Source organism: Aphelocoma coerulescens, chromosome 3 (genome assembly GCF_041296385.1).
Source record: "Aphelocoma coerulescens isolate FSJ_1873_10779 chromosome 3, UR_Acoe_1.0, whole genome shotgun sequence".
Lineage (NCBI taxonomy): Eukaryota > Metazoa > Chordata > Aves > Passeriformes > Corvidae > Aphelocoma > Aphelocoma coerulescens.
This window is the reverse complement of record NC_091016.1, coordinates 71,881,022-71,904,116: the sequence shown is the minus strand read 5'-3', so window position 1 is coordinate 71,904,116 and position 23,095 is coordinate 71,881,022. Positions and strand designations below refer to the sequence as shown.

Below are 23,095 nucleotides of genomic sequence, written 5' to 3'. Positions count from 1 at the left end.
AAGAGGGTTTATTCACCAAGCAAGGGTCGAGTGAACCTCAGGTGGAGTAGCTCTCCTGGGTTAGTTTAGCACCCTCCAATTATGTGTAATGGACTGGAACTTCTTTATAAAGCTTATTCATGTTTTAGAAATATCTGTACACTTTACATCATAATAATGTAACTATGTAATTGTATTAAAATAATTCCATATTTCAGATAGCTTTATAATAAACAATTTTTTGTCCACTCTAATGAATGTATTAAGTCTGTGCTGTGTTTTACTTCCTCGTGCTACATACTTTTCTGAAAGCTTCCAATCTCATTTTTTCCTAGGTCATTCTTCCTAAAGAAAAGAGTAAAAAAAGTTGTAGCTTACTCTCTTCTCTTTGCTGGCTTTGCATTTCTGTTACTCTACACCAAGTAAAATATACTAGCAGAACCAAAAAGCAGTAGAACTCAACCTGGTTACTCCAGTCAGTGAGGCATTAATGCTGCGAAGTTTAGTGTTTCTCATAAAGTGCAAGTGTGCATTCACCTTCCTGGTTTTAAAAATGGGAGGTCTATGGAAATGAATGCAAGAGTGATTATTAGTGTTTTGGCTTGTGAAGCTTAATAATAGGCATTTATACAACCAGTAGCAAATATTTTAAAATGTCTCCTGTGTTAAACCATTTCTGTTGCCTTATGTGGTGTGTGTTTTTATTTATTTGCATCTGCACAGTGCTCTGGTAACTGCATTGGGCTCATCAGGGGCGCAACTAGCAACCCCCAAGGGTTCAATTTCAGATCTAATACGCTGAAACTCCTTCCCTTCTATCTGTGATTTGTTCTACAATTGCTTACTCTTACAACGTGATAGATATTTTTATTATTGCTCTTGAAGTACTACAAACATATCTTTTCTTTTTTTTGGTCTTAGTACTGGCTTATTGGTGTAACCCTTGTCATCTCTCGTGCTGCATCTTTTAGGGGTCAGAATTGGCACATGTACCCAGAAGGCTTGTTATTCGTAAGAAGAAGACACTCAGTTGCAGAGTTGCAGATCTAAGGCAGATCATTAGTAATGCTTCACATCTGTGTATGACCAGTTTTGAATTCTGCAGGTGATAGGAAGCATGCAGTGCTGTGAACAGATGTGTGTGGTGTTTTTAGTCTCAGGGGCAGAGGTATCATAGAGAAGTAAAAGTAAAAAATTACTGTTGTGTGGGACACTGTACCAGAGAGCAGATGAGAGCTGCGTGGCGTGTCTGGGCAGCATCCTGTTCCCTCAGCACACTGGGGTCTCCCTGCTGCATCCTTGCTGTGGCCATGTCCGCTTGGCTGTCCCACTGAGAGTCTTGTGCCTTAATCTGCTCTGCCTTCCTAACTGGAAAATTTGTGCTTGGACCTCTCACCTTCCTGCTTGTTGTTCACAGTGTGATTGTTGTCACTGTCTCTTGCATCATGAGGCTCCTGCTGAGATTTGGAATACACTACCCTTGACTTGGTTTTTCTGAAGTCAGTTAATTTTTTTTTTACATACATGCTGAAGGAGCCGAGTGAGCCTAGATCCTCAGAGGAGTTAGGCTTTTTATTTTCTTCTGTGGATCTGAGCTGTAATTCCTATGTATATACCTGCAGAGCCAGATGAAATTGAGACTGTGCTATTGGTTTCCAAAGTTAGTCAGTTTAAATTTCACAGAAAATAATAACTATCTCCTTGTCAAAGTAGTCTCCTCCCGTGTTCTCATTGCTGCAGGTTATTGAGGCTGGTGGATTAAAGCTACTGGGAGGATACTTGCACCTGTTGTTCTTCTGCTCTCATTTGAGCATGTGGAGGCAATTCTTACAGTTCAGCTCCCCATATGCAAAGCAGGGAATTATATAATTTTCTTACCTTGTGAAAGGTTGAGAGATATTGACTCTACAGGATCATGAAAAATATGTCTAGAGAATTGCATGATCTTGAATGTTTCTTTTTCTCTGCATGTTTTTCCAGGACTTACAGTGGGTACAGATGGCCAGAGACAAGCTATCAAGTCCACTGAATGTTCTAAAAATAATCCTTGGCTTCTGCATTGCTGTGCTGTTATATGTACTGTTGTTCATGTGCATGGTTTTGGAAAATAATGCCCACAACTGAAGGATTGCTTGTTGATGCTTTAGAGCCAGAAGACAGAATTTCTGGGGGCTTACCCCTGAGCACAGCAAGCAGGACTTTTTCTTGTTTCATGAAAATGTGAACTACTTAAACTGCAAGTAGCAAGGTACATTATTCTTCATGCATGAGAAGGGAAGGAAAAGGGAGAAAAAATAATTTTGATAAATTGGTAAATTTATCAAAGTCTTTAAAGGATGTTCTATTCACATACTAACTTATTTTTGATGTTCCACTGCCCTTTGTTTATCTTTGCACTTAGAGCATCTTCTGCTGCTACTTGGAATGTACCAGTGCAGGAAGCTGCTGTCCTGCACTGCCAGGTTGCAGGGAGAACAGCAGGACCTGGAAGCAGGTTCTGGAGGTCTTGGAAGCATGGTGACAACTGAAGTGGTGTGGGTATCCATGGCCAGGAGTTCACTCTGTTCCTGTGATTATTATATTTTAAAAGCTTTTTTTTCCCATTTGTGGCCTCGCTGGAGCATTCCCCTCCTAATTACAAGTTTTCAGTAACATCCCCAAAACTCCCTGCTAGCAAGACTAGATAGACAAAGCAAGTATCCAGAAATGAGTAAATACAAATTAAAGTATCCAGAGCAATAGGACTAAAATCAGAAAGAAGAGTATATTTTTATGTATGTTTTGTTATTTTCTTTATGTAACTATTTTCTTTATGTAACTGGCTGAATTTGGAGAGTGGCAAATTTTTAACAGGCTCCTTAATGAAATGCATTGTTTGGTCATCAGGTTTACCTTGAAAATGCCTAATTAAAGAATTAGCATTGCTGTAGACATGTAATATAAGTTTTTCATAGTCTACTTCTGTTTCAGTGTGTAGAATGTGTTAAACTGAGCCTGAAATTTATATAAAATCAGCTTTGTCATCATTTGAGTTTGGACTGAACTCATGATATATGAGTAAGGTGTCCGTTTCTCAGCATATAAATATCCCCCAAATATGTACATTTTTAATAGTTTGCTCATTCAGTATTTGTCTGTATTAGAAATGAGCTGCCAGGAAACCAAGATTCATTTTACCCATATATCCTCAAAAATGTTTTAAGCAGGTAATAAAGAATACCTTGGACTTTTTTCTTGTAAGATATCAAAGGACAGATAGGGAAGAAGTGTGGAGTAGGTTTGCCTTTTTTGATGTAACTTTAAAATGTCAGTTACAACCTATAAAGTACATGTGGGTTTTGTGCTGTTACGACTTAAAAAACTAAAAATTGAAAAGGACCTCTCAGAAATACTAAATACTAGTTTTCTGTAGCAATTACTGCAGTCTGTGCTATGTTCCTTCTAGCTGTCAGGCTTTCTCTTTTTTTTTCCCTTTAGGGCAACTAGTACAAAATTCCCAACAACACAGATAAACTCAGAACTTAAGAAGTCAGCCTTCCTAATCAGTTTGCTATTTCTAGTACTATGTTTTCAAAGTATAATTTTAAGACTTTAATATGCCTCTCTAGAACAGCACCGTTGTTTCTTCTAAGAAGGTAAACTAAGTAAGTTTTAAGTCAACAGGGTGGAATCTGACATTAAATTATTCTATTATGAAAATTTACTCTAATTGGTGACTGGATATTATATTACTGTATATTTTTATTAGCAAAAGAAAAAAATTGCCTGAATGTCTTTGATGTGTCTGGTCTGTGATTAGCATTCCAATTTTCTGGGTGCCCATCTGTTATGAATATAATTACTTAATTTTAAAAAATTCTTGATTTATTCCTCCTCACCCTGTAAAAGGACTTGGAATTGCGTTTGATGTGAGAAGAACAGGCTCCATACCCATGTTGCCATTGCTGGCTTTGTTTAGCACTGAGGAAGGCAGACAGCAGACCTCACTCTTGAGGAGCTGAGCAGTGCCTCCCTGGTTTGGCACTGGCACCTCCTGTAGCATCTGTGGTTAGGTCCAGGCTTGACCTCCTCTCTCCTTTTTTGTGCCCCTTTTTGCTGGAGCAGGGGGTGGCTGCTCCGGCACTGAGCCTGACAGGGATGAGGGCAGGCAGGGGTTTCTCCTCCTGGCTCCCTGGGTAGTAGTGCTCCCTTTGTCTGCCAGCCTGGAGCAGGCCAGTGACTTCCCTGGCTGGGGATGTTAGATGATGGGAGGGGAAGAGAATAAATGGAAAGAGCATACCACTGACTCTTGCGTGGGATTAGGCAGTGAGGACAGATCTGTCTTGCCTCTGTTCATCCCAGCTGACCTTGTTTCAGTGAGGTGAGGGACTCTTCCCTCTTCTCATTCCCTTCGGTCCTGCTGTCATTGTGGTCATGGGCTTAGTACTATATTGATGCTTTGGGGTTATTTAATAGTTCTTGGTCTCAGTGTGAGACTCAGCTCTGGCCTCTCAGTGCCCTCATGCCACATCACAGTGTAGTGAAGGCAAAGCAGCTGAAGGGGGAAAAGTGGTTCCTCTTTCTTTGAACTGTTTTTGTAATTCACTGTGGAGGGTGTAGTTGTACTTTGAAAGACTTACTGTAACTTAAAGGCAGTGCTAATGAAGCCACCAGTTTTGATCCTCTGAAGATCTAAGAACCTGCCCCAACAGGGAAGATAGAGATGCATCAGAATGCTCAGGAAGTTTGTGGTATCTTCATACAGACTGAACATCTGAGCAGGCCAATTTGTTCTGGTGCTGCTGTTATGCTACTGTCATGTAGGTTTCTGTGACCAGGTGAAGACTGCATCATGCGTTATCTTGCAGACATAAAATAGTATTCCCTTCATAAAGGTAAAGATGTCAGATATCTGCCAGTTAAAGAGTACCCATTACTGTAAGACTACCTGATGTGTGAAAATGAGAGCAACTTGATTCTTTTTGATGCACTGGATGTATTCAAAAGTAATGAGTAAGAAAAAGTGCATTTTGAAGTAATGGGCTTCATATGCTCTGGACTGATCATCAATAATGAGAGAAAATTGTGGCAAGCATTTCTAGTAGAATCTAGTGTCATTTGTTCTTGGGCTTTTCAAATAGATTAGTCTGTCTTTGCTGCATCATCTCTTTTGTTGACATCTGGCAGTTTGTAGCTTGTGATCTTTTAATGCAGGGGAAAATAATGGGAACTGATTAGGTCCCAGAGGAATTTTTCTTCTTTTGCTATGAATCATAATTTCTTTATTATACAGCCCATTAGACTAAAATGTTTAGTAGTTTGAGTTTATTCTGAAATACTGATAAAAAACTCAAAAGTTAACTTATTTTGTGCTTGTGCACAAGCCATCAGGGTAGGTTAAATGTATATTGAGGAGCGGAAAATGATAAAACATCTTGGCAGGGGTCTTGGACAGCAGTTGATGTGGGATGTTGTTAATTACAGTAATTACAAAGCAGTTCAGAAATTCTCAGGTCCTGGTTTCCAGGTGCCTTGGTACAGCATTCTGCCAAGAGGTGCTGGTTTTCGTGTTGAAAACCAGTATTACTGGTCTCCTTTTTTTTTTTTTTTTTTTTTTTTTAAACTTCTAGATAACCGTCCCTTGTCCTGCCTATCTCAAGGTGATTACACTTCATCTGGAGAACCAGAGGTCCATCTTGTTTCTCCCTCTATGGTTGTTTCAACTTGTACATTGGTCGCAACAATCAAACCTTGTATAGAATGTAGATCACTCTTTTTTCCTTTACATTGTTTTAAAACTTTCAGATCTCTCACAATTTTATAGTATTTTTAGTAATTTAAATTCAAAGTGAGCATTGTGTGTCTTACTGGTTTTACTGTTTGTATTATGTATTTCCAAAGCTTCTCTTGATCTGCCTGTCTAGGAAACACATGAGACCTGGAAGATTTTTTGGTATAAACTTGAAAGTAGTTTAATCTTTCCAGAGTTTTAAAACTTGATGCTGCTCTTTGGGTTACCTGCTTTGCAAAATGTCTTTTCCACTGCTGAGAAACTGGCCTGAGTGCATTTATTGGTTTGTCTCATTGTATGCTAAGTGGATAGCACAGCAAGCACTGGTTAAAGTTTTACTTTGCTTTGTCACTGGGTCAGTTGTATTTCCACAACCTGTTGGGTTTTGTAGGTGTTGTTGACATGTTGATTTATGAACTTCTGTTTTTAACTGTTATATACAGGAGACTCTGCCTGGATATGAAGTACTGACGGGAAAAAGAGCATCGCACTTGGCTGCTCACCTTGCCCATTTGACTGTAAATAATGGAGACCAAGGAAGAGAAGAAGGAACGGCGACAAGGCTATTTTGCTCGGTAAGCTTACAGGGCTTATTTCAATGTTCATTAAAATACTCCTGAAAGAACTCCTTATTCTGCCTTTTTCACAAGGCTTTATGATTTTTCAAGTATGTATAAAAATGAAACCCATGCTGCAGTATGTTTCCAGAAGGTGCTTTCATTGCTGTATCCCTGATATTGGAATGGTGATTTTTTTCTTTTGGGTAGTAGAGGAGACTTGAATTATAATTCTAATTTGTGATATTAAACTGTTCTTGGGCACTCAGTTACAAATTGCACTGCATTCGGGCTTCTGGCATCGACTTCCTGGACAGTGTTGATGAAAACAAGGCATATCTGAAACATATGTGTGTTTAAACTTGAAGTTTATTTGATTTCAAATAAAGCACAGATTACGTAGTGTTATCTCATAGGGTAAGACTAGCTGCGAAAGGATAAGCTGGCTAAACCATATCATCTTTGTAAATAAAAGCAATGTTTTTTCAGTCAATCATTTTTATCACTTGGAATTAATGATTGGTGATTTTTAAGAAATAAGTGATATTGCTTTCCTAATAACTTGTCTTTGTTAATTTAGCAGATCTCTAATCATCTCTGAGTTCTGATGTACAAGAAGAACCAAAGCTCACTTACTCTTGGGAGGGGATAGGAAATGGGTTTAAAAAACATCTTTGCCTCAAGGATGTTTTCTTTTCTGTTCTGTTGAACAGGAGAATTGCATCCTCTCTCCACTCAGTACTAAATAACTGGAAACTAAGTGCATTACAGACATCTAGAGACATGCCTGTCACAACATTTAGAAGTAGTGTAGGGAAAAGTTGCTGCTTCTTTATTGCTCTTCAGGTTCTCTGTAAGGGTGGCTAAAGACTGGAGGAAGTTTTGGTCATGTGTTGATGTCTGGTGACTTGCTTTCCATTTGGAGAAATGCAGTTATGTTGATGTTGGCAGAATGTTGCAGTTTGGGATTCTGAGAAGGGGAAGTGGATAATGGCACCTAAAACAGAGGGGGCATTATGAAGGATAAAGCAGAAGTAGCTAAAGGATTGTATTAAGGAACAAGTAATTTTGTGTTAAAGAAGACTCAGGCTTTGAGACAGATGTCTGAGTAAGACGCTTTAGTATTGAGAATGTTTTGTGTTCTTTCTAAGTGCTGTCTGCTAAACAAGTGGAAAGCCTCAAGAGGCTTTCAGGGAAATCCTTGACAATTGTATTTAATCTGCTTTTCTGTGTCATCTTGTGAGTGTTTTCTTTTAAAAATTCACAGGGGCATAGGACATTTAGCCAGGTTCAAAAACATCTGAAATCAATTCATAGTTCTAGCACCTAGCTGCTATGTAGTTTTGGGGGGATCACCTATCTTTTCCCTCCCAGCTTTCATCTTTTTTTTTATATATATTGCAGGCCCTTATGTGAAGTCCTCACTCTAAGCAAAGCCATGGATGATTTTTACAAGAATGTGCATGCAGACCCTCAGGTCATGTGTTAATAGAAGCTGAAGTCTGTCAGTAGGTGTCATGCCCAGCTTTCCTTCCTGTACATTGTCTGTGTGTGCAGACAGGGACAGAAGCAGAACTGCATTTACATTTAGCATCCTGAGTGTAGCACGCTTCCTACAGTAAACAGGTGCCACAGGATCTTGCAGATGAACGGTGTAAATGCTTTGCATGATGACCCATATAAATGTCATATGAATACCTGAAAATAATAGGCAGATTATATTGCCTTTAGTACAGACAGTTCCGACAGTGTCCCTGGGTTTTTTTAAACTTTTAAAAATTTTGACTTGACACAGAAGTTACCAGATTAGGTTCCTCATATTGAGACACAGGTAATTTCGTCAGGTGCATGCTTTGGTGTTGCTACCAGTTTGGGATGTTTTGTACCTTGGAATTTGTGGAAGGTTGTTCTGTCCTTAAATTTAAGCACCCCCGTTTGGTAAGTTCTGGCTCTCATACACTTTAGCGTGCTGCTTCAAACATGCTGCTTTTCATGCCAGCTTAGGCTCATATTTATTAAGCTAAGAGCAACCTTAGCTGGTTCCCAATCACGTGCACCTCTGTACTTCCATTATTGTATTTTTCCCTGTATTATTACTGTTATGTTTTGTGAGTCTAAGATAAGAGTAGTATTTACAATATCTAAATTTATGTAGAGTAAACATTCTCCTGAAGCAAATACTCTTTACCTCACCTTTACTTTAATCTTGTTGTTTTTGCCTGTGATCAGATGTTCATGGGAGAAGACTCTGCTATTTACTAAGGAAGAGAACAGGACATGGATTAGACTTTTTGCCAGCAGGAGGAAAATCTGTGCTTCTTATCAGAAGGGTGGGGAAAAGGACTCCCCTCAGGGCTGAGAAGAAGGATCCCTTTTGCTTATGTCCTGGTTATAAAGGGGAAAATGTTTATATTCAATGCTGGTGGAATAAAATATTTAATATAGTCCACTAAGTACCTGCAAATGAAAATACACAAATTTTAATAGAAAATCTCGCTCTTTAACGTGATGGGAAAGGTTATTATTATGTTAACAAGGTGAAAAGCATTAGCTGAAAAATGGGAGATTATACTTTTTCTCTTAAGCTTCTGCTAACAGAAACCCAAGTTCTGTGTTGGCAGAGCTGGGGAACATGTGAACATGAGCAGTGGGACAAACAGTTCCCTTGCTGGCCTGCCAGCATCTCAAAGTGTCTGACTTCCTATCAGAAGCTGGCTTTTGGTCTTCAGGGTAATGTAATCTTGGTGCTTCCTGGGCAGCTTTTGGTAGGGGTGGGGCCCAGTGTCTGAGTGATTATGCTTGCAATTGTTGGAAGTGTTAGCTTGAAAATCCCAAAATATGTGCAGACAAACCAGCTCTTGAATTGCAAGATCAAGATGAACATGAAATTTTCTGCATCTCTGTCCCCCAAATTTATTGTTGTTTACATATTCATCCTTTAAAATATTTGAAATTGCTCTGTAGAAGAGACCCACTCAGCCATTATATCTTTCCACTACACATAGTTATGGTCTAAGTGCCTCAGTTTTCCCAGGTCTTTCCCCCTCCCTGTGGCAAGTGAAGCTGAAATAAAACCCTCCCCATCCATTTTTGCTTCTTACAAAATGCAACTTTACCCACTCTGTTTTGTGGTAAAGGGCTTGTTTTTTGCCTTAGTTGTCAGGAAACGAAAAAAGTGATTTTTTTCAAACAAAATAGAAATGTCTTCAAAGCTTTTTAAAGAGATTTCTTGTGTAGGTAAGATGTTACGTCTCGTGGGAGTTTAACAGGCAAGAAGTGAAAGTATAAGAGTAACATGTGAGCATAAATTTCTCTTATGCAATAAGTCCTTATTTAACTGTTACTCCCACTTAAAGACTATTCTGTGTAGTTAAGTTTTCTTGCCTTATTTTCCCAACCACGTTTTTAGGTTTTTCTGTTGCCTTCTGTGTCACTGGCTCCTGAACGTACCAATATCTGTGCTGGTATTCAGCAAGTCCAAAAACAGATGGCACAGTGTAATGGATGTACAGTGGCACATCTATGTATATTGACTCTACTGTGACATTTGGTGCTTTTTATTGTGATTATGTGCCCGTGAACCTGGGTACAACTTCCTATTTCCCTCTGCCTGTGCATCTTCCCTCTCACCTTAAAGAATGGAGAGCCTCTCTGTTTTCTCTTGCCCGTTGTGTAGGCTTGATTTCAGGGGTATTTCACCTCATAAAATGAATAGCCATTAAAATTTTAGCTTAATTTAGAAAGAAACTACCAAAATGAGTGTTGTGAATCACACAGAAAGAATTGCCTTGGGTGTAAATTGGTAGTCTGGAAAGCTGAATGTATAGCTTGAAACTGGAATTGATTTGCTTGTGCTATTGTGTGATGCTGGATATCTTTGGAAAAGCAGTTAAAGGAGATGAGAAATCATAAGGGAAGAGTTTGAATAGTTTTTTGAAAGGATGACAAAAGGGGCTGTTTCAGTTTCAAGTTTTCTGTGTCTCAGCATTCATCACAGCAAGTTACTGAGCATTTTCCCTGCTTTGTACAATCCTGTGTCAAGTAGCTGTCTACTACTGTCTTAGCAGAGAAAACAAGTAAGCATGCTTTATTTGAAAAAATGCTGCTTTTCAACAAGTTGACCAAAATACTTACATTCATTTTATTAATTGTTATGTCTTCAACTTGTGGTGACCTTAATCTGAAGAATCTGTGTGGAGATGAACTGTAAAAACGATACTTACATTGAGTGATTTCTTAATAGTTTCCAGGGGAATTACGAATTCTAGTTTTCAGTTTCTTTTTGGTTACCATTGAGAGCCAGATTTCTGAAGCTAAAGATGAAGCACTTGTATTAGGGAAAATATTCTCACTGGGATTTGGGTGCTTTTGTGTTTATTGCATTTACATTTGTCTTACTACCGTCACACTTTTGAGAAAACTACATAAATGTCTAGGACATGCTTCAAAGGCCATCCCAGTAGGCAGAGGCTCCCTTTAGCTCCAGATTGCTAGTACTTTGACAGAACCTGAAGCCAGTTGTATAACTTGATGCTCACCTCCTGTTTCCTTATGATGTCAAGATCTAAGGGAAATAAAGGAATTCACAGCACATTTTAAGTTAGATTCTTGGCTTAGATAACTAAATTTACATCCATACAGATGAAGGTTTGTACATTAAACCCAAGATTTAAAAAATATATGAGTGTTTACTGCAGTTGTTGTTTACTTGTTACCAGCTCCAATTTACAGCTTTTTCCCCCTTCTAATTATTTTTAATGCTTAAAAATGAATAAAACCATACAACAAGTGGTGTACAGCTCTTCAGTCACATAGTTGACTATGACCTAACCTTAGCTTTCCTTTTAAGTATTCACAATTCCCACAGTAGGAATCACTGGTACATAGCTACTGAGCTATAAACAGCTAGAGTCTGGAAAGCTTAGCTGGGGAAAGCATTATAAGTACTTGTCATGTTGTTATGGTTTTTCCCTGATCCCTGCTCTTGGCAGCTGTTGGAGGCAGGATGTTGCCTTGCACAGACCCTTGGTCTGACATGCTGTGGTCATTCCTTTGGTCAGTCTTTTGCATATTGCAAGCTATCAGATTTATGAGCATCTCATTTGGACTTTTTCTGTCTTCTGGTTTTCTCCCATATTCAGTAATTGTGCACTTCATATTTTTTATTCTTGTGGCTATTAAGACATAGTAAGATGATAAAATAAGAAAAACACACATAGCACAGAGGGACTATGTGGAAAGAGGGTATCAGTGGTGGCTAGGACAGAGGAAAACCTAGATAAGAAATATATGCACAAAGATACTTTCTTGGAGGCATCTCCTATATGTGAGACCCTTTCATAAGTTTTTCTGTTGGGTGCGGTTCTTGTTGGTCAGACTCATTATAGCCATGTAACAGACTTCTAGTGTTTGTGTGCTCCTCAGCTCACTATTTTTCCAGCAGTTGCCCTCTTGCAATTGTTCTTACTGTGCTGAGCCAATGTGTTGATGTTAATTCAGGTTTCTTGTAGCACCCATAATTTTTTTTTTGCTTTTAGGAGGAAAAGTTTTCCACACATTGTTTTTAAAACAAACCGTCATGGAAGTTTATCTTGGGTGTGAAGAATAGTCAAGCCAAGATCCTGGAGATGCTTAAATATTTTTTAAATGACTCTAGGAAATAATACATCATTTCAGTTCATCTGTACAATGAAAATATCTTAACTCAGCTTCCAGATATATAAACATCACCTCATAATTCTGTTACTGAAACTGAATAACAGTATTGCATTTTACTCACATTGTTTCAGGCAATAGCATGTATGCCTGAGGCATTCTGTTTTGTAAGAAAAGGCTGAATATATCACTACTTCAGATTTATGGGGTGCAATGGTTATTATTTGCTCTGTTATTTAGGGTGTGTGTGTGTGCAGGATAGTTGATTTGCTATGGTGGATAGCTGAAAAAGGCCATAAAATATTTTTTGAAATACACAATATTATGATTGACCTTCCAGGTAATTATACTTGAGGGGTTTCAATGTTTTTAGCAGATTTTCTGCCTGCTGCACTGTAGGTCAGTATTTTAGCTGCCCTTTGTAACTGTCATGGTGTAAGACATTTAAAAATGTCTAGAATTTCACAGAAAGCATCATTAGGAACTTTTGGGTGGAGCTTTGGGAGATTGGTCAGGTCCTTCAGATGCTTGAGAGACGCTTGCTATTCATTGCTCACAAACCTTTTAGTGTGTGTATGTATATTTATATAAAGTTTTCTTTTTATCATAAGTGTAAATCTGGAAAATGAGAGTTGGGAGGGAAATTGAACCTGCTTTTTCTGAAATGTTGCATGGGAAAAGTTGAACAGCTGTTTATCTTGGGAACTGTTTCCTCATCTCACATTGGAGTTGCTTTCTGGATTCTGAGGTTTCTGTGTTAGCAGTCTTGTAATTCTGTGGTGCAGGATAGAACTCCGCAAAAGAGCATGAATCACCATTTTCTGTTTAGTCTTTAAATCACAGAATTATTCCCAATGTGAGTGCTTCCTCTGGGAAACATAAACAAGCTAGTGGTTTCTGTAGTCTCGGTTCTTTTCAATGCTTTCACCCTCAAGAGTAGTGGAGTCATTTAGGATTGAAGAAGAATTTTGTTACTGGTAACAGAGTTAGTGAAAGTATTTAATGGGGCCCCAAGGCTTTCCTCAGGCTTCTTTAAAATTTTCCAGTACTAGAACTGCTGTTTATGGAGATACAAAGCTTGTGTAAGACAGGAAGCATGGTTAACCTCTTCACCCATTCACTTCCCTCTGCATGTGAAGTGAGACTTGGGTAACAGTGTGGCCTCTGTCTGAAGAGGCTTTTTTTAAGACAGGGAAGAAAGGTGGAGTTGTGTGATGTTCTTGATTTCTTTGAGAGCTGTATCACAGACTGTGCAGAGAAAAGAATTTATTTAATCTTCAAATGTACTGTCTGTGTCACACCAGTAATGTCACAATTTTTCACTTTGCAAGATTCTTGTAAGGTTGGATTGTTAGACAGAAGCATGCAATGACCTTATATTTGCTTTTCCCAAAGGGACCTTTGGGTGTCTCTTATCAGCCTTTAAAAAGAAACTTATTTAGCCTCCTTTATAGAACATAAATAGTTACACGATGGGCCTTTTGATGTAGACATCTGTGCAGTTTTGATAAGAGTTGCTATTAACATAGTTGCAATGTAATTTGTCTTCCTCTACTTCCCTTCCCCGTGGCCTACAGCTGGGAATGCTGGGCACTGAGGGGTGTACTGGATGTTCCTGGTGCGCCATGCCATTGACCTATTCGCTCTTGGATTTAAAGACATATCTTAAAGATTATAAAATTTGTAAGCTTCACAAGATGGCTTTCTGGATAGGTGAGATACAGACTTCTTACTGTATCTGGTATAATTACAGTTTTAAATTGCTTTGTTTCTGTAGTGTCTGCAGGTACAGTCTTGTCCTTTCAGCCTCCCAGGCATGTGTTCCCTTCTCTTCTTAGGTGCTTTATGTATCTACTGCATAAAAATCTGCTTAACCCCAGTGAACTGTTTTAAAATTAAGTCCAGCTTAAACACTAGTGGAAATGTAGCATAATACAGTCAAATTTAAGGTGATGTTGTGTAAGATGCTACTGAAAGGAGATGGTCCCACTCAGCCTTCTGGTTTTGCCATGTCTCTTACGGATGACCGAGCTGTCATCACTGAGCTGCTCCAGCATGAAGATGCCTTCCAGGAGCAGCCACCTAAAAAGATGCCTAATGGTACTGACTTTTTAGTGGTGCTGTTCATCATCATCTGCTCATGCTGTGAGAAACAGCAACTGTCTTACCTCCTTTTGGCAGCAGTCCTGGTCAGTTCTCCTGTGCTTTGTACCACGTGGTAGTAGGGAGTGGGCTGTACAGTATTTTGAGAAGGAGAACAGTCGGCATTGTGAGCTATGTCAGAGTTTGCTGGATTGAAGAAAACACAGGTTGATAAGAAGCTAGACATGCACCCTCAGGGAAGGTGTTTCTGGCTCAGAAATGAAATTGCCTGCCTTTGTATCTGCCCTCATTCAGGGCTTTTGCCTGTATGGTTTTGGCATATGCCATGCTAACATTGTATAGTCTATTTCTGGTAATGGTGCTGCATGTTTAAAGGGAAAGGGATGAATGATACTTGCAGGAACATGCTTTTGGAAAGGGGCAGTTTTTTCCCTCTCGTCTGAAAGATTGAAAAGCATTATATAGCTAACTAAGGGAATTTTGTGGGTAAGAGATGAAATACTGTGGATCCTCTGTGGGTACACTGGATACCTGTCTGCTTGCAGTGTATCTGAACTAATAGTTTCATGTTCTGCAGTTTTTGCTGCATGCCTCTGGGCATGGGGCTCCCCACTCCTGCCTCCTTCCCAAGAAAATGAAGCTTTTTTTCCTTTGCTCTGAGGCTTTGAACAGGGTAAGATGCTGTAAGGATATTCCTGGTGGCTTTAGGTTCCCTCTGGTAAACTCGCATGCCTTCAGCGTTAATCCAGCTTCCAGACTGTGTTTGGAAGGGATTTCTTCCACTCCACCCTGCTCCTGCCAATCTGATTATGCAGAGGTGATTTGTATGTGGAGGTTTGTGGTGGTTTTTTTCTGTTTTACTCTGTAGTCAGGGCAAGGAGTGTTTCTTAGGATCATCTGAAATGTGAGCATGTATGTTAGCTATGCTCTAAGTCTCTCATGCTATTCCCCTGAGATCTGTGGGATTCCTCCTGTTGATTTATGTGAGACAAAATCCCAAGGAGAGCAGCAAAAGTGGTTAAGAATTTGGGGAGGAGAGATAGTTGTCCATATGCTGGAAAACCTTTGTAATGAAAATGAGCCGTAAATCAGCTCTCTGGGTGTCTCAATACACTGAGTATTTTCCTGTGAGACAGCAGTTTCTGGCACAGAGAACTTGTCTTGTATAACACTTAATATACTGCTAATAACTTCAGGCTTTTGGTACTATTTTTCTTGACTGGCTATTTTTGTTTCAGTAGGTGTAAGCTTAACAGCTAGCCAATCACTGGTAAGCTTAGTTTAAATTATGTTATGGTTTTGGCATAACAGTGCATTTCTGTCATGGATTTTTGCTTTCAGTAATGCTTCTTTAAATAAATGGCTTGAAGGTGTTAATCACATGTTTCAATCAGACAATCTTTAAAAGTCAAATCTCTTTGAGCAGAAGATTTATCTGTATGTTCACTTATCTTTTAGTGAACTATATGTTAAAAAGATGATGCTGCTCTTTTCACCTGGACCACAGCAGGTGCTGCGATTACCAGTTCTGCTTGCCTGAGGCTGAGAAGGATTTTTTGTTGTTATAGAGATGTTCTGTGTTACAATACTGCCAAAACTCTTTTTTTTTTTTTTTTTTTTTTTTTTGGCAATCCAAGACTACAGCATATGACTCTGGTCCCATGGATGGATATATTTGAGCATTATGCATGTGAGGAACCATACTGTTAGGTTTTACAGAACAATGAAAGCTGCTAGTAGGAGCTGAGCTGTCCAGGCACGAGTGGTGGGAGCAGGTCCAGAGCACTGTGGCTGCAGGGAGGAGTGCCAGGGCACCAGAGGAGAGGGGAGGCCAGCAGCTCCCTACCCACCTGCCATAGCAGGGGTAGGACCCAGCATGCCAGGAAGCTTTCCTTCCCAGCCCAGAAGGGAATGGACAAGTGGGCATAATGGCAGGCAGCAGGACAGAATGTCTCAGAGCACCTCCCTTATCTGGCTTGGGCTGGCTGGATTTGGCAGGAAGTCATTGTCCTTGAAAATACCAGGAGACTTGAGGACAGCTCCTGGCCTGCTGCTCCCACCACCCTCCTGCTCTGCATCTGCAGGGAGGAGGTGGCGGCACTCAGCCTCCTGGGTGCTGCTGCAGGGAGCAAGGCCACTTGGTGTTAAGCAGAAGGGCTGCCTTACAGGATTAAATTCAAGAGCACTGTAACTTCAGTTTATTATCCTAGTTCAGCTACTGCCTCAAGTGCAGTGAGACCTCATGGACTCACTGAGTCCAGAGAACACGGAGATGGAGCAGAGCCTCTTGTGTCCTCCTGGTGACCCTTCTTCCATCATGCTGACAGAGGGCAAGATTTACTTTTTGCTTTTTCATTTTCCCTGAAGTAATTGCTTCTTCCCCTTCCAGCCATATACGTTTTGACTGCATGTTAAAAGTTTCAGCTGAAGTGAAAATGAAAAAATCCAAACTATTCTTCAGGCAAAAATAAATGCATGAATAACATAGTATTTTATGTAAAACTCATGGAGGAGTTTTAAGATGCAGTAATTAATACACATTTTATCTCTTATGAGTGTAATTGAGCACCCACTACACTACTGTAATGGTATGGCTGCTGGAAAATATCAGACCATGTCAAATTCTCATTTTAAGGATAGGCTTGTGAGAAGTTGCACTTGTACATGCCTGCTATGTGACTGTCCCATGTAGCCAAGCTCTCCCTGTCTTGTCATCTTTATACCTATGGTTACTGGTCTTTTCTCTCTAGTATTAAAAAGGTGGTGCCATATTATTTTGTATAGAAGATGATGCAGGCACCTGCTCTGGGTCTAGATTGATCATCATTCTCACTTAGGAAATATCTGTTGTATGAGACAATATCAGCCCTTATTCTAAACACTGAAACTACAGATCCCTTTTTTTTTTTCCCCCACCTATTATCGGCATGGCTGGGTGTCTTTTCAGAACTTTAATCCATGTAACAAGATCTTCACTGCACTTGGACATTTCTTCTGTGCTGCATGCCAATTCATGGGAAATCTGTTTAGGAAAGCCATTAAACTGCTCAACATGCAAAATAGCTTGCAGGTTGTTTGAGGACAATGAATGCAAACACAGAAATGAGATATGCAGTTGGTTGGTTGAGATTTGTTTTTAGCAATTACTCTGAAATACATTAAACAAAACCTTTTTGCACTCACATTGTGTGCTTTTTGCTGTAAATTTGTTCCTGAATAGGTAAGTTTTTAACCTGTTTGCAGGCCTGTGCACAGCATCTCTTACACGATCATCTCCAGCTGTTATTAACAGAATCCATGAGAAATATGTAGTGACATTTGGATAATTCTTGTGTCATTATGAAAGTTAGCATTTAAAGCCATCAGTTTGGCTTCCCTTTTAGTGCCTTTTTTTAAAAGAAAAAAACCTTGGCCTTCTCTCCTAATAATAAAAAAGAGAAAGTGTGGTTTTTTTCTTTGTGTTTTTCTTTTTTTAAACTACTTTTTTTTAAAGAGGTATTGGATTGGTAGTTTGATGCCGTACAGATGGGTGCAGTGATGCAGAGCACCTCAACATTTAAATGGTAATTTTCAAAGTAACTTTCTTAAGAAAAGTAAAAGCTAATACAAAGACAGGTCCTTTAAGTCCCCTCCCTCTCTAAGCTATCTTTGTTAGTGGTCTTTCAAATAAAGAAACTGTTGAGTTTTTGACTTCACTTTGCTCACTGACTTCTCAACCATAGACACTTTTAGATCACCGCAACTCTTTTTGTCAGCAAACACTGACAGGTGACTTCACTTATGGAGTTCAGTCAACTTACTCAACATTAAGATCTTTTTTATGGAGAAAACAATGCTTTTTTCTCTCTGCTGCTGTTGGAGAAGCAGAGTCACTGTTTCCTTTTTGCAGCAGGAGAAGCTGCCTATCTTCTAGCCCTTGGAGCACCAATTTTTATGAAAATTCCCCATCATCAAAGCACCTTTTCGGAATAAGCGGGAAGAAGCTGCCATGACCACTTCAGTGCTCCTGTCCAGAGGTCTGTTGGGCATGGTGTGGTGTGTGCCTGGTTTGGCTTTCTGGCATCCTCTTTTTACTGATCTCAACATAGCAGAGAACAACCAAGGCTGTTGTTTGACCAGCCCTTCCACCTTGGCAAAGTGCCTTCTTGGAGGAGCAGCCTTGCCTCTGCTTATGGCGTTCTCCTTCTGTGTTGATACCAAGGGTAGCACACCCAAGTGGGAGCTAATGGGGGAGTGATCCAATTCTGAAAAAATGATTTGTGTATTGGTATTTTTGCTGGGTTACCTTTAACCTACATAGTTTCCTGGATCTGGTCTCTGTGCAGCTGCAGCAAATGGGTTTGTACAAGAATTGGGACAACTCCTGGGGACAGAATAAGTGGTGAGCAGAGAGAGAGAGGCACCTTCTTTTGCTAACAAAAGTAGCTTAAAAGTTTTTTTCTTTGAGCTACAGGCTTTGAGACAAGTCTCCTTTTCCTCAGATGGCATTGTGCTCTGGAGGCTTGCTGTGCTTTTTGTCTCGTTACTGTTGCACCCACCATACCTGATTTCTGCTGGGGGCCAGGCAGGGATGCTCAAGAATGAGGGGCAGGGAAAAAAAAGGGGGTGCCTGCAGGTATCCTTCAAGAGTCTGCCCACAGGTATGCAGCCTTCTAACAGCTTGCCATGTAGATTCCGTCTACAAAAGAAGAAAAAAACAAACCCCTAAAACCAAAACAAACCAACCAAACCACCAAAAGTGAAAGACTGTATCCCTGTCACTGTGTTCTCCATGGCCCTGCCATGATGAATTTTCATATTTGCTCTTTGTACCTTTTTACATCTTTGGCAAACAGCATACCTAAGCTATTTATTTTTATCTGCTTTTCACTTTTTTCTGAATGTAGTTCTTGAAAGAATTTAATTTGGTGCTTCTCATATAAGAAATACTAAAATAGCACTTCTTGAGGTTTTTTTTCCTGGAGGTGGGTTCCAGCTCCATTACTGCTGCACGATGTATGGCACATTTCCTGTGGGTTTTGCTTTAACTGACCATTGATTTTCACCTACTGTTTTATTGCTTCCTTGCAAATGTTTATTGCCATTTTAGTCACTGAGCACTAAATTTCTTTCTGACTGTTTTCAGTCAGTTTAATCAATACTAAAACTGCTTTCTACTATCAGGAAATTTTGCCACATAGGCGATCTGAGAAAGTGGGTGTGCAGCAATCGCTGTATGGAGCAGCACATATCCCCCAGAGCTTTCCATGTATCCTGTTGTTGTCTTTGGGGTTGTTCTCAATTCTTGTACTTTGTTTCCCAATTTTAATTAAATGTTAAAGGCCCTTCCTCTTTTTTTCATGGAATTTGAGTTTTATGAAGAGTGTTCCGTTGGGGCAGGGAGTGAGGAGTTTATCAGTTTTGTAGAAACTTGAGATGTGTGTCAGCCAGCCTTATGAGCTTACTGTCCTTGTCAAAATAAAAAAGTTTTAGTATGGTGTGACTCTTTCTGAGCAGATTCTCTGTAACATCCTCCTTTGCTGTGTAACTGCAGTTCTCTTTTTCTTGCAGTTTCACTCTGCTGATAAGGAGGGGAGTGGTGGGTCGAGGGGCTGGCACTAAGTAGAGGAACACTGCTGGGAGCCAGAACTGGCTGGCGGTGACAGGGCAGGGCCATCTCTTCCTTGCCAGGGCTTCGGTGCAGGGGAGGGTGTCTTGTTGAGCCGCTTCCAGAAGAATTCCTTGCATGTGTAGGAGCAGTTTGGGGTGATAAATGAACACCACAGTAAGAGAGAGTATCTGGCATTGTCAGCAGAAGAAGACAGGAAGAGCATGATGGGAGTGTGTTAAGAGTCAAGTTGGTATTTGTGACAAAATAGATCTGTGGTGCTGCTTTAATTGAATAAGCCTAATCAGTGAACTCCTGGCAAAGTTAAAGGAGTCATCTGAAGGGAGGGATTTCTTCATTTGCCTTCTGCCTAAGGCTGTTCTTTGAGAGCTTGCAGTAACTAAGGTTATAAGGGAGAGAATCAAATAGGTGTCTAAAGCAAGCAAAATAGCTTTCCAGAATCCTTTTCCTATGGAAAAGATTTTATTAATTGTTGTCATAGCAACAGAGTGCTGAATACATCATAACCTCTTTTGCTAAGTAAACACAAAAGATGGGGATACTTCTTGCCTTTGAAAATAGAAAGTCTGTTAAGATGTGTGGGAACATTGTAGTCTTAAAATTAAGAAAATAAAAAACTTTCTGACAGCTCAAAACTCTCTTTTAGTTTTACCCAGGGAAACTGGGATTATTTCCACTCTCCAAATAAACATAAAAGATGTTAGATGGAATATTTAAAATCGCTGATCTAAGTCAGAAAACTGGGGAGGAGAAATTAACATATTTTACTTAATCTAAGAATTCATTTTATCAGAAGGTGTAGTGTCTAAAATGCCAGAACAGCTTTATTACAGTTCTTCCCCTCCACATTACAGATGATGAAACAGATGTGGTGGCATGGTTTTTAAGCTCATGGCAGTATTGGGTAGAAAATAGACTTACCCTGGATTGGCAGTACAGCACTTCACTCTTTGGAGCATGCCAGCTTTCTTGAGCCTTGCTGCTGGCTGACCATCTGTGAAGGCTGGTGCTGGTACTTCTTGTCAATCAGTAACAAGTGTTCCAATAAAAGTGGAAATTTCCAGCTTTGACCTGTGCTACTAATATCAGAGCTTTCAGGAGTTGCTTTTTGTCCTTTGGAATGACCAGATTATGGACACTTTTAATGTCTGCAACCACCATACTGGATCCACATGGTTGTCCTTGATAATTTTTTCAGATTTTTTTTTTGTAGTTTTTTCCTCTCTGTGGTTAATTGTTAAATATCTGGCAAAAGATGTGTTCTCTCCCTTACATTTGCTTTAATAGTCTGTTTTAATAGTAAACCTACAGCCTTGTGGCTTGCTTGTTTCCAAAACAGGACCTGTGCCAACCTGAAATGGCTGGTGTTCCATGGAGTGTGCTTCCTTGTGGGGTGGATGCTGTTCAGTTTTAGGAAGATTTCTGAGGGTGAATGGCTTTGTATTTTTTTCTGTGCTGAAGTGAAAGTAGCCACACTGGGGAGGTCTGGGTACAACGTTACAGTCTGGCAAGCAGTCTGACTTCCTTTGGCTTTGCAAGCAGCAATGGTTTATTTTGTCTGAGATTTCCTCATTCTTCAGGCTACATCGGGTGGGATGAGAGCACAGGCAGGCCTGGAGCTGACTGAGTCGTGCTGGCGCTGTGCTGGGTGAAGGGGAGAGGGGTGATGTGTGCAGGCTGGGAGAGAATGGCTGATTAAGATCAGACCAATGGGTGACTAATGGAGATTTTTACTGTAAGATTTCTGTACCTAGGTATGGGGGTTTTTGGACATGAATTTGATTTGTTTAGCTCTTCCAGATGGGTGGAGAAAAGCATGTAGGGTAGAAAGAAACTAGTACATGTTATAGTCAGTGCAAAGATTTAAATTAAGATTAAAATGATTAATTCTGAAGAAAATAATTGGGGTGCATATTATTTTTTTACAAAGTAAATTAATTGGAATTTTAATGGGAACAAAACAGATTAAGATGTTTGAAGTGTTTTAAAGTGGCTTTTTTGTAAGTTCTGTTAATCTTATTGTATATATGCATAAATAGATTTTTTAAAATGGTATTTGAGGAACATGATCTGTTTGTGGAGTGCAGGATGTTAAGCTGATTGTATGCCAGATATCAAGGCACATTTTAGAGGATGCACATTGTGGAAAATTTTCAAAAAGGAAAACTTCAGCCTGTCAGCTGAAAGATAAAAAGATTTCTTCTCCCTTCCCTCTTCCTTTTTTTATATTTTTGGAGGGCCACTTTGTTAGATGCATTTGTTTCTAAAGCAAGAATTGTACATAATGTATGAGTTTTATTAATCTAATGCATCATAAAAACCATGCCTTATTATCAGGAGCTTTTAGAACATCCAATGATATGGACCTAGTGCTCTTTGACTGTGATATTATGCATTGAATGAGGTCCTGTTGAATTGTCTGTTAGATACCTCTACTGACTAAATGTTAAACAAAACAAAATGAAATTTCTAGGAACAAAGTTATTGTCAGATTTCCATGTCTCTATTGTCTCAGTGTTAGAGTTGCTTACTGGTTGCTTGTAGTTTCTAGTGAGAGCTGGGCAGACAGCATCACACCTCTTTTCTCTGAGCAGTTTTCTTTTTACACTAACCACCTACCTTGTAAGTGTAATGAGAAGTTCAGGCTGTTCTACTGTAAACACTAGTTATTTGCCTTTCATAGGCAGTCAGAGTTGGGTCTGAAAGATGAAGTAGGCCATTTCTTGGAATCTTTATTAGCTCTTTTCCTATAAGTCAGAGCCCAAGGTATTAAACAGTCAGTTGCAGATTAATTTAAGTAAGCGCTGCTAACCTTGCATTTTTACCTGCCTACTCTGTGACTGTGTCCATTTCAGATCATTAGTCTTTATTAAATTATTTTTGTATTGCAGTTAGTTTTGATTTTGCTGGCAAACTTTGTATTTGGACAAATGTAGAAAATGGCTTACTGGTTGTTGCCCAGAAAAGCACTTGAGGGGCTGGAAAGGGACGCCTCTGTACAAACTCAGAAGAAATGTCTTGCCTGTCAGAATCAATTAGCTTGAAAAATGTTATCTGAAATTACAGATGTGTAAGACTTTCTTCATGAACAGGAGTGTTTTTGCAGATAAGATGTATTTTAACCTGCCCTCCCCATTTCTTTCTTTTTCTTTCTTCCCCCAGCAGCTTTCCTAGTGGAACACAACACATCCGTCAACTGAAACCACACGTTTTCTGCAATAACATTTTATGCATTCACTTTATGCATCTTATTTTGCCTGAAAGGCTGATTTAATTGCAGAACATGACACTGATCAAACTGAGGGGTTTAAATTTGTTTTGTTTTGGTTTTGGTGGTTTTTGTTTTGGTTGGTTGGGGGTTTTTTTGTTGTTTGGTTTGGTTTGGTTTTGGTTTTTTGGGGTTTTTTTTTTGTGTGTTCAGCT

At 39.5% G+C, this 23,095-nt stretch overlaps 1 protein-coding gene across 5 annotated transcripts in view; it reads left to right on the top strand.

Moving 5' to 3' along the window:
* The window catches only part of NCOA7 (nuclear receptor coactivator 7), an 84,942-nt gene that overhangs the window by 18,668 nt on the left and 43,179 nt on the right, over positions 1-23,095 (top strand). For all 5 annotated transcript variants that reach the window (XM_069010836.1, XM_069010837.1, XM_069010834.1 and 2 more), the window contains one exon: positions 6,193-6,324. In XM_069010836.1, the coding sequence (XP_068866937.1) occupies positions 6,275-6,324 (50 nt within the window). In that variant the 5' untranslated portion in view covers positions 6,193-6,274. The remainder of the gene's footprint in view (positions 1-6,192; positions 6,325-23,095) is intronic.